At 46.0% G+C, this 14,692-nt stretch overlaps 1 protein-coding gene across 1 annotated transcript in view; it reads left to right on the top strand.

Annotated features, from left to right (window-relative positions):
• The window catches only part of PWP1 (PWP1 homolog, endonuclein), a 43,085-nt gene that overhangs the window by 23,616 nt on the left and 4,777 nt on the right, over positions 1–14,692 (top strand). Inside the window, exon 10 of the mRNA XM_078597036.1 lies at positions 14,122–14,183. Within this exon, the coding sequence (XP_078453162.1) occupies positions 14,122–14,183 (62 nt within the window). The remainder of the gene's footprint in view (positions 1–14,121; positions 14,184–14,692) is intronic.

A 14,692-nucleotide genomic window follows, 5' to 3' on the forward strand; every position in this document is an offset into this window, starting at 1 on the left:
TTATTAGCGAGCACCTAATGGTGGCAGGCACGGCGCACGAAAGGGTGGTTTGGCCAGCTTTGTGCTTGGCCTCCTTTGTCTCTCCCCGGTGTTGATATGAAGACACCACAACAGGTGCCTCATTTTGAATACTCAGTAAACCTAGTGCAAGGAGGCTCTGGACCGGTTAACATGTCACTCGCCAGTGATGTTATCCGTGGCCAGAAACCTAATCCACGTAGCTGGCTTCGTAGCAAAAAACAATCAGCATGTTGCCCATACACAAAGAGAAAGATCCCGCGTATAGCCTTTAACAGGCTGTTGGAGCAAGTGTTGTTTGCGATCACTTATGAAGGCCGGCATGCCGCACGAGGGGGTGGGCGTACAGTACCACGCCTGGCCGCCTTTGTCTCCCCAGTGGTGATGTTTACATGACGCTACACCAGGTACTAATTTGACGATGAGTCGACCTAGGGGAAGGCCCAGGACCGGTTCAGATAATCGTCACCGGTATTGGCCGTGAGCGGGAATCGAACTCGGGTCGCCGGTTTCGTAGCGCAGCGCGCTAACCCCTCCACCCATACACGCACACGCACACACAATGAGGCACACCGACTCCCCATCGCCCAGAGCCCATTTACAGATAAATAGGTGTGAAACGAGCAGTGGCATTTTACACGATTTAATCACTACCGCTCTGTTTCCACGATGGCGCTCCCTGCCATTAACCTGCACGAGCCCCCCCCCCCCAGGGAGATTGTTTTATTGTCAATTTAGTTAAGAAATAATTAAATGGAGCTTATGCAAACGTTTATGGCACGTTGCTGTTGCCGGTGAGCAGTGGAAGGTGGTGTAAAATTGGAGCTTTAAACCATGAAATTCACATCTGGGGTTTGATGGAAAAAACGGATTCCACACATGTATATATGTATGTATGTTGAACTGCTTTTGCATCGTACGTCGCCCAACGATCATGGAATGAAGTTGGGGACCGAAGCTGAGTCTGCGATCTTTTATTTTCAGTTTTTTGACGGGCAAAATCGTTGCAAGTCCTTTTCCCTTTTGTAGGCGATCTGTGTGATATATAACCTTGCACATCATAAACGCTGGTAAATATTTGACGATGCAAGACTGAGCGGATATTTCCCCGCAAATCGTAGGCTCTGAAAAATCTGTCCTTGACATAAAATAACCAGATTGCTGCTTTTAGGTGTTTTTTTTCTTCTTCTAAAGAGTGGAGATAATGTCGTTTCAATGAAGAAGTTTATTCAGAGTGATGAGAAAAACATTTCGGCGTTTCCGTGAAATGTTTTGTCAATTGTCGCTCGGGGCACCGTGTCGTTTCCTTGCTTTGGAATGAGGATGGACCGACTTCTTATGACGGTGCGTTCGCCAGAGCGTACCAACAGTCGTAGTACGACCGTCGCGCTTCCTTCTCCCTGGTGATGCTCATTCCACTATCGCATTGTTTTTGCCCGCCGAGCTCGAAATTCACTGCCGCGACTGGCGAGCACAAAGGCGCCACTTTCATTGCGTCCGCTATCATGCCGCGTGCCCTCGTTGAGAATTCCGTCTGATCTGGCGGCAGGACGCGCCACGAGTGTCGGCGCGAGCATTCGCGTGACGGTGTTTAATTCCCCCACCGCCTTTGCTTCGCGTGGGGAAATTGAATGCCGGCAACGGCGCCCTGGAGATGAGCGGCAGGAAAGTCTGTGCACATTTTTTGTGTTAAGCACGCCATGAGCAGGGCCTTGCTCGTTAAGTCTGTGCCCCACCCTAAGGCTCGTCGGCTCTGCAACTCAGCGGCTCGTAATGGACAGCATCTGTCGGTGCGATTGTAGTGCCGTTCCACACGCGCGTCCCCCTTTCCCCAACCCCAGCCGATCTTGCCCCACTTTGTCTCAGGCCCCCGAATGTGTGACACTCGACCGCGGGCTACTGAACCGATGAGCAAAACGGCGGTTTGGAAATGACTGAGCTGTAGCAGCCAGCGGTGATTTTTTTCAACTTAAATTTGGAGACGGATTTCATCAATCCTTATCAACACCACCAAAGTTCATTTCCTGGCCAAGGCTAAACCCCAGTGCCGACGAGTGTCTATATCTGAACCGATCCTTGGCTCCGCTGTTCAGCGACACACTGACCAGCCCCATGACTGAGTGTCGAGGCGAGACCTTCATCCAGCAGCAGTAGTATAATAAAAGAGCCGGACATTATCCTAAGTTCAACAATTTTTATCTAAACAAATCATTTGGTGAACCTGCGCTGGCAGTGGGTGCACAAGCACAAATAATTTAAAAACTCGAACGCATCAATAACGCTGCCTAAATAAAACACTCTCACGTGTTGAGTTTTTAATTTATCCTCGGGCCAAACTCGAAGGCGCATGAGGCGATGATGATTCATTGTCACCTTCCTTTGTGCACATCCTGGAGCGGGCCCGTGAATGACGCTCGCGTGCTTTTCTGTAAATTATGCCGATGCAATGCAGAACTTCGCACGCAGTCACTTTCTTTCTGCTTGCTCGGCAAATCTTTCAAAGAGTTGCTGCCAGCGTCGGAGCGTGAGCCGAGCAAGTTTCGTGGCGCTCGGCCAGTGGCCGCTGCTAAGAAACCGCAAATGCTGCTCGTTAGCCAGTGACAGCTTGCTTCTGGGGCAGATTTTTTTGTTGTTGTTGTTACGGTTTTTTTTATTCCAAGTTTTATCCCAATGACGCTACATGACAATGTATCAACTCAGAACCCTCGAATAATAATAACTACTCGTGGCATTGGTGGCATTCTTATAGTGCAAGGCTATATCATTCAACTATGTTCTGCTATTAAGCGGTGCATCACCCCGTGCGAAGATAACTACCCATGGAAGATGATATGACAGACGTGACTTCTGAAATCTCAAGTGACCTTTTATGCATGTAAGAAGGCGCTGCACCTTCCCACAATTCACCCTGCTTTGGAGAAATGTTTGACGCATGGCAGGCGATCCATTATTTTTAATTAACAGAGCTGCCATTTTTTTAATTTAAGTGTAAAAACAAATTTAATATGACGAGGTTTTTTTCATCCAGCCATTGGTGACTGAGGCGAGACCATTACTCATTCCACTTGAGAGCCCTGTTTAATCGTACGTGTGGCTTAAAACCAAATTCCATGATAATTTATCCGCAGTGCTGGCTCGGTGCGGTCTCTTGAGCCACCCGGTCACCTTCATAATCATCAATCATCAGCCATGATATGTCCACTGCTGGATGAAGGCCTCCCCCCATATCTGCGGTAGTTGTGGCTGCCATTCCATGACCAGTCTCGACCACTCACTGTGTCGTCCCTTCCAGCGAAGTGTCATCCCGCCCGAGCCCACTCACTTTGCGTGCATGATGACGGCAATTAACTTGCGTACCTTCTCCGTCCCATGTGCTTCTCTTCGCGTCTCACTGTAATAGTCGTCTCCTTAATTTCAGTCACGTCACTTCGTCACATATATGTACATTCAAATAATAATGGCACATTGTGCGAGATAATTATTATGGATGGCTGGTTATTTTTAATTAGTCTTCATCTGCTTGAGAACGTCCAAGACAATTTCATGAATTTGGGAGCCAGTGAAGCAGTAAGGATCACCCTCCTCAGGGCTCGCGTTTTCAGAGCGCTGCACCCAGAATTGTCGTCGATGGGGATTGTTTGCAGATGAAATTTACAATGGATAATCGCCCCGTCCTTTTATAAAGGGCATACTGTTTACCCACAATCCCCACGCTCCGCCAACACCGACTGGGTTTACTTGATTTATTTACAAAACTTAAACCCCCGCTTGTGCGCATCGCATAAGGGACTGAGAATGAGGAATAAAGGATGGGGGGGTGGGGGTTGTCATCTAGACACTGCTATTGAGTGGGAAAAAAACTTAAATGCCTAAGAAATTAATAATGAGCTTATATATTAATAATTTAGGTCTGTAACAATTAACCGAATCAACCCCCGTGTCTCCCCCCCCCCCCCCACTAACGTTTCTTGTGGTAAATGGTGAAGCTCGGTATAGATGAGCACTACCGCCAGCAGTAATCGATAAAGATGCAGCCCTGCAATTTCTTGCTCACACCCCTGCTGGCAGAAGGGCCTTCGCGAGAGGGTAGTTTGGTCTACTCTTCCACGCTCGGCAGACACATTTGAATAAGCGGGAAACCCCACGCTTTCCTCCACCGCACGCCATCTGCCCGATCGACTCAGTGCCGTGTGCACATTTATACTGTTGGGTGGAGGGGGGGAAATAGGTGGGATTTAAGATCCTTTGCACCGTTGATTCAACCGCCGCACTCGAAGATGGGACCGAACAAACGACCTCTGGCTTGCAAGTCTTAAGCGTGCTACCCATTGCACCACGGCGGTGCTACAGGAGCCGTATTTCTCACGAAAAACTGAAACGAATGGTGCGCGGATTTTTTTCCCATCAAGCATCCGTCGAGAGAGTACCGCTACGCAGCCACACTCTGATGACCGCTGATCCCAGAGCGCCGCCCTGGGTATGACCATACGAGTCAATGAAAGCCACAGACAAAGTATGTGACAGCGCAGGGGCCAGTTTTCCCCATTGCTCTGAATCATCGCGATGTGTGTGTGCGCGCGCACAGCTCTGCCTATTGTTACCGGTGACATTGTGCTGTGCTGAATTTCATAATTTGGTCTTTTCTCGGTCAATATAATTTTTTTAACCCCCCCCCCCCCGACCCTTTGCGCGGGTATAATAAATGATTCTGTCCTTTGAAATTGCATAGCTGAACAGACTAGTTACATTGTGTGGTATTTGTGTGTGTGTGTGTATATATAATGTGTTCTCATTTGCATTTTTCACTTGGAGAGCGATATTGAAATATTCCGCACGTCGTGCGATGTATATAGCTGAAAGGAAATGTAACTGTTTAATAGGGAAATGGAGCCGCGCGGAATAAATAATTGCAGGCCCATAAGCTGTGTAAAGGAATAATGATGTAGCGTGGCACGGGGAAGTGTGTGAAAAACAGTGAATAAATTGGCAGGTGGCCAGAGATCTCGGCTTTAATTTAACGCTCCCAAAAATAGCGTGGGATGTCGACGCCTTCCAACGCTTCGCTGCAAATGTCCTCCCCGGCGCGTCGGGTCCCCCAGAGATTGTTGACGCGAGCATGTCCGTTTAAAAACAAAAGCACTTCTATCACAGTATTCTAGAAATAGCGGTAAAAGAAAACGTAGGATGACTCGTTCATTTTTTTTTATCTTTAATTGAGAAATTTTTATAATTGGATGCAGGTCCGCGACGAGCCGTACGTCTCGCGGACAGGGTTATCCAGTTTAGAATGTCGGCTTTCGCGACCAACATTATCCAAAATAGAGGTTTTTTTTAGGTTAGAGAGCATAAATGTAAATAAGTCGTTCAACCCGCCACCACCCGACACAGCCAAATAGTAAGGTTTGTCACGTATACCAAACATGCCAATTAGTTACTAGTACAGCACACCGGTGTATTGGAGAGTCAACCCACAACATTTACAATTTGAGTGGGTTTGCTCCGGTGTGCTGAACTAGTAGCTAATTGGCATGTTTTGTTTACGTGACGAACTTTTCTAATTGGCTGTGTCGGGTGGTGACGGGTTTAATGCCACATTTATATTTAGGCGATTTAACCCAAGCAAAACTCTTTTTGGGTTTATCCAGCACCTACAGAGAAGTTTTATAATAATTGACCAGCTTGCCAAGGCCAGAGATGTAATTGACAAGCCATGTAATGTTCCGCCGTTTTATCGATTAGCAGTCGATTTTTACGCTCGCGATACACGCGCCTAACATTTAAAATGTGAAAATCGATTGTTTAAAATGAATGCCAATTGCACAAAAATGATACGCTAATGTTACATTTAGGTAAACATACTTGTCAACCCCTTATCAGTGCCTACCTCATTACAGACCAATTCAGACCTTACTGGTCACCTCGTGCCTTTATAAATCACAACGTTCATCCTACAAAGTCCCATCACAAGGGAGAAACACAAACAAATAGACAAAAAATGTGCCCGTATTGAAACGGCTGTACGCCGTATGGACCTGAAAACTACATTTCCCTGTACAACAATACGGGTAAACTGTATGGGTTGACAGGTATGTAAACAGGGTAAACAAATCTGTATGGACGAGACGCAAATTAAATGATTACTTAATCGAATTGCAGCACTGAAGCGTGAGAGTTCATTGAATTACAGATGGGGGTGAATTGTTAGAATAATTATTTATAACCCCTTGTCAATTTACTCTTGGATAAAGGGCCTCTCCGTGCTGTTGTCGGTCATAGGGCGTGTTGCACGGCTGTTATTAACCTTTGGTGAACAGAATTGCTTTTTCTATTGAGCATGACAGTATGATCTTTCATATTCACAAGGTAGAGAGACGAGACTTATCTGTATGCAAGGTTGTATCTGTACAGATGCAGTGGTGCAGATAGACTTATGCTGAAACGCCAGTTTCCAACTTGCCTATAGCAACATCTCAACTAAGACTAATACCAAATACAAAAAACAAACCCGGAATAGTCTTAACAGACTATCGGTTCATGTGCCGTTAGCGAGCACCTATTAAAGCCAGTGTGGCAGAGAAAACTGCTTAAAACCACCGCTACTAACACTTTCCATGTTTGTATAATAATAAAATAAACTTTTTTTTTCTCCCAAGAATGGAAAAACCGCAGCGATTTACTTGACCGATGAATAATTAAAGTAGTGCAGAAATGTCCTGACACCGGCGCTTTCCGTGGCAGCGGGTGAATCGTGCAAAGTAAGAAAATAGCAATGATGAATTACGACAGCGATGGCCCAGAGCATACGGGTTGGAGGGGGCGCACGAGGCACGGGTCATGCGCGGATGCTCTCGGCTAGCGAGCGAATAAAAAAATAGGTTTCGATTTAAAGCTTTCGTGACTGCATGGATTCATCTTCTTGGTTCTTTCGGTAAAGTCACGTAGAAGGGAAGTAATAAAATAATAAAAATGAAACATAATAAAATAATTCTCACGACGTTTCGGCCACAACGCAAGCAGCCGTCCTCAGGTGAAGACCAGGTCTGTCGGGGAGACAGCGTCATTCAGACGCTTCTACGTGACTTTACCGAAAGAACCAAGAAGAAAAAAGTAGGTGTTTAAAACGTCGGCTATCGCGACCGATATTGGGTTAGATCGCATCAATATAAATGTCTTCAACCCTCCTCCACCCGACACAGCCGCCAATTAGTAAGGTATGCCACGTGAAGGAAACGTGCCGATTTATTACTACTTCAGTGTATTTGAGATCAAACCCACAACATTTTGGCAATTGCCTAATAATGCTTTTTGTAATCACCAGCGCAATGTCGTACTCAAATCGTGAATGTTGTGGGTTTGCTCTCTAACACACCAGTGTGCTGAAGTAGTCGCATATTGGCACATTTTGTTCACGTGACGTACCTTGCAAGTTGGCTGTGTCGGGTGGAGGTGAGTTTACGACACATTTGTGCGATCTAACCCAACAAACTTTATCATGAAAATAGGTGTTAAGCGGGTCATGTGTGACTCTCCTCTGCAGGCGTGTATTGTACATCTTAACTTTGGATGAGAGGCATTGCCATTTTTTTGTATACATTATAATAACTTTGCCGCCTTTGTCTGGGCCTGTTGTAGAAGGGATGCGAATTGATGGTTCGCCCTTCTTGGCCAGTTGATAAATGGTCACGATTCTGGGTGGCGGTGCCAAAGCAAACGCATACGGGTGTAATTTTACTGACTCGTACGGTAATGAATGGTCTGCGAAGACCTCCGGCCCTGAGTGCTGACACCATTGGAGACGAAGGTCAGCCTGACATTTGCAAGCCTAATTCTGTTCAATTAAAACACAAAACATGTGCAGTTAGTTCCGTACATTTTCATATTGTGAATAGGTGCAATCATTTATTAATCAATTATTTATGATTTCTGCAACTGATTATTTTTAAGGCTGTCTTCAGAAAATATGACATGGTCATCTTTAATTTTTATATTTATGCATTTGCTTCTCCAATATAAATTTATGGACGACATCTGGAGAGAGCGGTGGACTCGCTGATCAAGGCTGCTAAATATATGCAAATAACATTGTATTGGTACATTAATTCAAATTTTGCAAACAAACATTTTAAAACGAGAAAAACTAAATGAGAATCAATAAAATTGAGACGATAAAAAGAGGCAAATATTTATTGAATCAACGCTTGGCAATTTCTATAATTGTTAGCCGATTAAATTGTTCCAAGCCCATCAAGTATACTACTAATCATCTAATTTGGATGTTTTTTCGTTGAAACCAAATATACAAAAATTACACGTCACTTACAAATGCACCATTATTATAAGCCATGATCAGTCCACTGTTAGATTGGTGCACACTTTAGATTAAAGCAATGTTTCTTTCATTCTTCATGGTGTTTGATAATCCCCTGTTAGGTTTGCGGCTGAAGAGCCATCAATAAGCCACGTTCCCAACTCACGCTGTGGGAAATTGAATTCTTTGGAAACACTCAGTGAAAAAATAATTGCAGTGAAATACAAAAGCCATTCTCCTTTCTGTGTTGAGAGTGACGAACAATGTTGACAGCGGTCTTTATAACCACACGAGAGCCCAGGGAGACTGCACGTCTTTTAAAGTGAAGCTACCTCTCCTCACTCTCATCTCACTCTACTCCCCCTTCACAAACTATTGGACCTCTCCCCTGACATCGCACTCAATTCCCCTCCATGCAGTCCCCTACCTCTGCCCTCTCATCTCATGGCTGGTGAAGGCAGGGTTAATAGATGTAGGCACATTGAAGGGGAATACAACTATAGATTTAGCTGCACTGTGCTCTGCTGCCAACAATGTATAGCATATAATACCAGTTGTGCATCGTGGTTGCCCACAAAAGCACTATACAGACTCAAACCCGCTTAGCTGCAGAGTTCTGACACGGTCAGGCGCATTCCTACTCGACAAAGAATGACCGAATCACACGGCCATACGTGAAAATGTTTACTTCAAATGGTGGCTCGTACCTGGCAAGCCGCGCTATTCTCTTCAAGGAGTGGCCTGCCCTCTTGTTCCTAAATTGCACTGGTGGCGAAGCTTGTCGCCATCCTGCCGAGCTGCACGATTGGCCAGAGTTGAGCATTCATTCGCAAGAGATGTGCAACCCAATGACAAGGAAATCCTAAAAAGAATAGGCATAGACAACAGGTCAAGCACAGGAAACGGAAATATTACAGACACGTGACCAGGATAAATGGTAGCCGGCTGCAATGGACAGTGATGGAGGGAACAACTGCAAGGTGCCTAGGGAAGAGGACGTTCGCGATCTAACTGGACGTCGAACGTATGTATGTTGAACTTCTTTCGCACCGTACGTAGCCAACCGTACTAACCAGAGGCAACATCGAACACTCGACGGGATGGAGACCGTCTCGGTTGATGGATGCAGCCACGGACAAGAGAGTCGTGGATTTAGCCCTGCAAGGAGATATCGGCGAAGGAAACTGTCAGGCCCCAACAGCCCCAAACGCCATTGGGACAAGACGATCAAGACTGAAAATCCAAACCATTCCCTAAAGAGGATAATGGCCTGCTCTGTTGTTGCTGAAATACGCGCTACTGCCAGCGATTGTGGAGATGTTTGCGAGCCTGGCCTTCGGCATGTTTTGCCGTTTGCGTGCGTCCTTGCACGATAGATGTTGTGGCACGTTGTTTTGTGGTTCCTTCTGTTTCAAATCGCCCCCTTAATTGACACCGTGATGCACGGGCGCACGCTGCAGCCGCTGCCTTGATCAATAACAACGGGGGAGAGGGAGCGTTGCCTCCTTTGCATGCTGCCCTCGGCTGCGACGGTGTGTATCGTAATTTATCACTGCAAGCGGAACGTCTCGTAAATAGCGGGACAGGTGTGCCTGTAATTGTCTTTTTTTTTCCTGTCCAACCCCCACTCGGATGTTGTAGCAATAGCAGCGGTTAGCATTGCACCATCAAATCGAGTGATACTAAACGTACCTACCATTTGAACACCGAATGCTATTTGTTCGTATTTTAAACATAGAGAGGTTGTTGGCGCACTTGCCCAAAGCAAGGTCATGCGTACGGAACATCAATCTGTTCCGAACCTTTGGGGGATTTTTTGTCTAAAGAACCGTAGGCAGATGGAAAGCGTGCCGGGCAAAGTGCCGTGATATTCAGCATTTGCAGCCCTTGTTTTCCTTGAGTTTTTTGGAGGATTTTTGCTTTTGGATAATTGAACCTTATGGCGGGACCCTGGCGTCCCTAATAAACGGAAGTCAAAATCGTAATTAATTAATTTTTGGCAACTCCGTCCCACCGCGCACATAAACGCCGCGACACACCTGGCGCGGATCATTCTGTTGTCGTGTCGTCCAAGTGCAGCGAGGACGAATGCACAGAAGAGCTGAACAAGCGAATGCACTCCATGCTCGGTTATGGGCAGGATCATAAGTCTTATCCAAAGCTGCTCAAACTGTCTACACGACTTGAGTCCTTTATTTGTCATCACGGTATGCATAATACAGTGAAACTGCTCTCTTATCTTAATTATTAATATCTGCAGCCAGGATCAATCGATGACAATCCTATTACCTGCAGATATTGAACAGATGAGATGCGTTGCACCGTTAATTCCTCCTATTTGATAATACTTCTCTTGTCCGTATGCATCTGTGCAGATAGTTTTTTTGCTGTTAAGCCATAGTCCCCACATACCGCTCGTATCAATGCGGATAAGAGGAGCGGCGACCCACTGCTCTGTAGAGTAACATTGGTATAAACGCTTGTTACAATATGAACAGCGCATTGAAAACGCGTACTATTCTACGTACTGTTTAAAAAGTGTGTTCACAAATCCACACTGAGAAACACGATGATTGACAGAGGGTGTCAATCATTTTTTCGATAGTGTATTTAAATAGAGGTACTGCAGGTAAGTAGTTTTCAGTTTTTTGAACAAGACAACACTTTACACCATCCTTCACACCCATTGGTGAAAAAGAGCTAAGTTTTTGTTTACATTATAATATAATGTTTATGCAAGAGCCGGGGGGCTTCTAGGACCCCGGGGTCCCGCCATAATGTTCAATTATAAAAGTTAATGGCGCAGCCCTGCAATGTATTGTTCGAGACACTGCTGGCAGAAGGACCTCCACGAAAGTACGCTCTAGAAAGCTCCCCTCGAGGATATTTCTGCCTGCTCTTCCACTGGCTAGACATCTTAGACGAGGTGGGAGCACCCACGCTTTACCCTGCACGACCTGCCGATGGACTAACTGCGGTGTACTCATTTGCACTGCGGAGTGGACAGAGGCGGGGAAGATTTAAGAAACTGGCGTGATTGTTTCATCTTCCACACCGGGAGATGAAACCGGTGACATCTGGATTGTGTGCTGTCCGTTAGACCGCGGCAGTTTCCCGTTGGATATGTAGCACAATAAAATTCCCTCGTGGATGAAAGGTTTGCGTATACATTGTGCCACGCTGCCTTTAAAGGTCATTGCTGTCTTTGGTTACTTCACGAGTTTTCTGTAGATAGTCGACGGATGGTTTGTTGTGTTTTGCACCAGTTATTGTTGGATCAAGTGTTTTTTTTTGTGGTGGAACGAAAAGCAGTAGATTTTATCGTCTTGTTGGTAGGACTGGGACATCAAGGCCAGCCTGATCTTTTTTTCATTCAACTTAAAAGCCTTAATTTAAGCCAAATATATTTATTTCGGGGTCAAACGGTGGTTAACACAACATGCTCAGAACACAAAGACGAGAGTTAAGTTCCTGGCCAGGACTAACATCGGTTGAGAGTGATATCCAAAATGGTCCTCGGCCAGTTCTTGTACACATTCGCTCCTGACTTCAACATTCCATGATGCATGGGTTGTCGGTGAGGGGGGGGTAGGGGTGGGTGGGGTTTGGGTGGGTGGGGTTTGGGGGGGTGGGCTGAGCTTCATCGGATAGTGGATTGACAAAGGCCTGTCAACATGACCATGACAGTCACGACATTGGCGGTCATGATGCTACCATCTGCATGGCGTAATTCACTTAGCGCTTTCACATGCACTGTAATGTCGCTGTGCCACGCGGTGAGATATTGATGAGCCCACTGATTGTGCTGTCGGTACATTGCAGCTCATGCCTTCCATTCAGTTTGTTTGGTCGTTGGTGCAGCATTACACCCGTGCTGTCCCGATCCCGTTCTGCCTGCCTGTGCTGATATTTCGTTCGCATGAGTTTGCCTCTGCCATGTTGCTCGTGCTCCTCCGTGCTGTAAAGCACCCATGTACGTGTGCGCCATGCAAAGCGGAATGCTTAATTCTGGAAGCGACGCTTGAGTGCTGCCATCCAGTGGATAGGGTGGATGTAAACTTATTCGGTATTTTTTTAGCTCTGTATTGGTGGGGTTTGATTTATAATGTGCAGTACGGCGTCGCATATCGGACCTCGCGACATTTCCGCCCGAGTCAATTAACCGCTCTTCCCCAGAGCAATATTTTTGCGTAATTTTCTGTAAATGTTCACATTAGTAGACCTGTTCACACGTGCGCAATATGTTCCTAACCTCATGTACAGCCACTTCGCTTCTGTAGCACCCGTCAATCATTTCCCCCCATGTTTAAAGCAGCTTGCTCCTTTTATCCATTAACCTATTCGTGGGTGGCATAAACTTCCAGTTTTTATAAATGTTCACATATGCGACCTTTTCACATATCCGCCTCTGTCCCATGGCGAGTTGGATGTGCGACGTTATGCCGTAGTAACAATAATAATATCCCGAGAGGCGAGGGGGGGGAGGGGCGGCCGCCAGCCCGTACACTGCGGGTCCTGTCACATGCCATCGCAAGTCTGCGCCTTGCAGCGGCGTCAAATTGACAGCGTGCTTACGAGCACACAGCGCTCGTCTCTTGAGGGAAGAGATTTTCAAACTGGGGTTTGTGCGCCCCTGGGAGATGGGACCTCTTGTGATGGGTGGAGTTGGTGCCGGGACCCTCCAGGGATGGCCCAACGGTCAGATATTTTTATCGTGGAAAAAAAATATATATTTCGTTGCCTTTCTGTTGTTTGTTCAGATTTTATTTGAGAACAGAGTGCGCTTTGCTGCCAAGAGACAAATTCAGGATAACAGAGGATGTGTTTATTTTTGGAGAGTAATTTAATTTGCGATATTTCTTTTTTATATATAGGATGAAAACCAATTTTTTATGGTCACGGTGTCCTGGAGCCATCGACGTGTGTGGTAGAGATCGCTCAAAAATTGGTGGAATGGGTGCTCCGGGTGTGTAACGTTAAAGACCAGGCATGTAACGATGCATCGTTTCATTGACGATTAAAATAAATAAATTCACATGCTTGCAATACACGCGTCGCAATGTGTGTGTAAGCATCAATTTATATATAAGTGCATCATCTTGAATATAGATGTGGCCCAGTGTAGCCCACTCACAATTTATCGTGAGCTCCGCAACCTTGGTTGCACCCGCAGAACGTTTCAGCAGACCGGCTTTACGAGAAGTCCCTGATGCAAATGCCAAAAGGGGGTTCGCATCAGGGCCCCTCCTGTCAAAGCTGTCCATCAGAATGTTCTGCGAGTACATCCATGTTGATTTAAAGCTTTCGTGACTGCAGGAATCCATACAAGCGTCCGTCATCCTCACCTGATGACGGACGCTTGTGTTGCGACCGAAACGTCGTGTTTCTTTTGTTATTTTTTCTTATCTACGTGACTTTACCCAAACAACCAGAGAGTATGAGTACATCCATGGTTTGCGATATAATCACAGGAAGGGTTGAGTGGGCTGCACCAGCACATTAGACCCACACAATATGGCCATGTCATAACCCAACCGCCGAAGCAACTTATTTCATCAGTATATGTTGTAATGACCGTAGTAGCCACTCCAAACGAGCCAGTGATGTATGCCCCCATACGTGCTTGTTTTGGAAGCAGATGTTCCATGTCTTTATGGAAAAATTGAAACGACCTAGATTTCACTCAGATTTTGTTGTTGATAAAGATCAGCGTACGTGGGAATGGGCATGCTTACATATTGGGATCTCGTGCGAGCGGTTCATGATCGAGTGGTCCCTTGTGATATGCCTTACAGGCGCAGACCGTGGAGTGGCATCCTTTTGAAGCACAGACGCTCATCTCTGGCTCCTACGACAAGTGAGTGAATCAAGCGGGAAGTTTGAATCCCGAGTTTTCAACCACTTGGTGTACTAAACCCAGTTCTCAAGAGTAACGCGTTCATGGCCTCAGCCCAGTCGCCAATGACTGCATGCACAAAAACATCGCATCGCGCTTTGTTTTCAGCTATCTTGGCTACAATGTTGGATTGACATCCCTGCGACTGATGTTTCTTCATTTAGAAAAGGCGTGTGGGAACTCGTGGATTAGAGACCATACAGGAGACATCGTATTGACTCTCAAGGAAAATAAGTGGGTTGGGTAGAACAAATCGCTTTCGTTTGAAGGCATATGATGGGTGACGGACGATGTCGATGACAACTACAAGTCCACCATGAAAATTAAATGATTAAATTGGTTCATGTGCATTAGCGAGTTGGATTGTGGCATCAATGGCATCGGTGTTTGGATGCCTTTGTCCAGCATTGGATAGACAACGGCTGATAATAGTGGGTGATGATTAATGGGCATCCCTTTTAAAGTGTAAG

The sequence above is a fragment of the Lampetra planeri genome, chromosome 8 (genome assembly GCF_965212315.1).
Source record: "Lampetra planeri chromosome 8, kcLamPlan1.2.h2, whole genome shotgun sequence".
Lineage (NCBI taxonomy): Eukaryota > Metazoa > Chordata > Hyperoartia > Petromyzontiformes > Petromyzontidae > Lampetra > Lampetra planeri.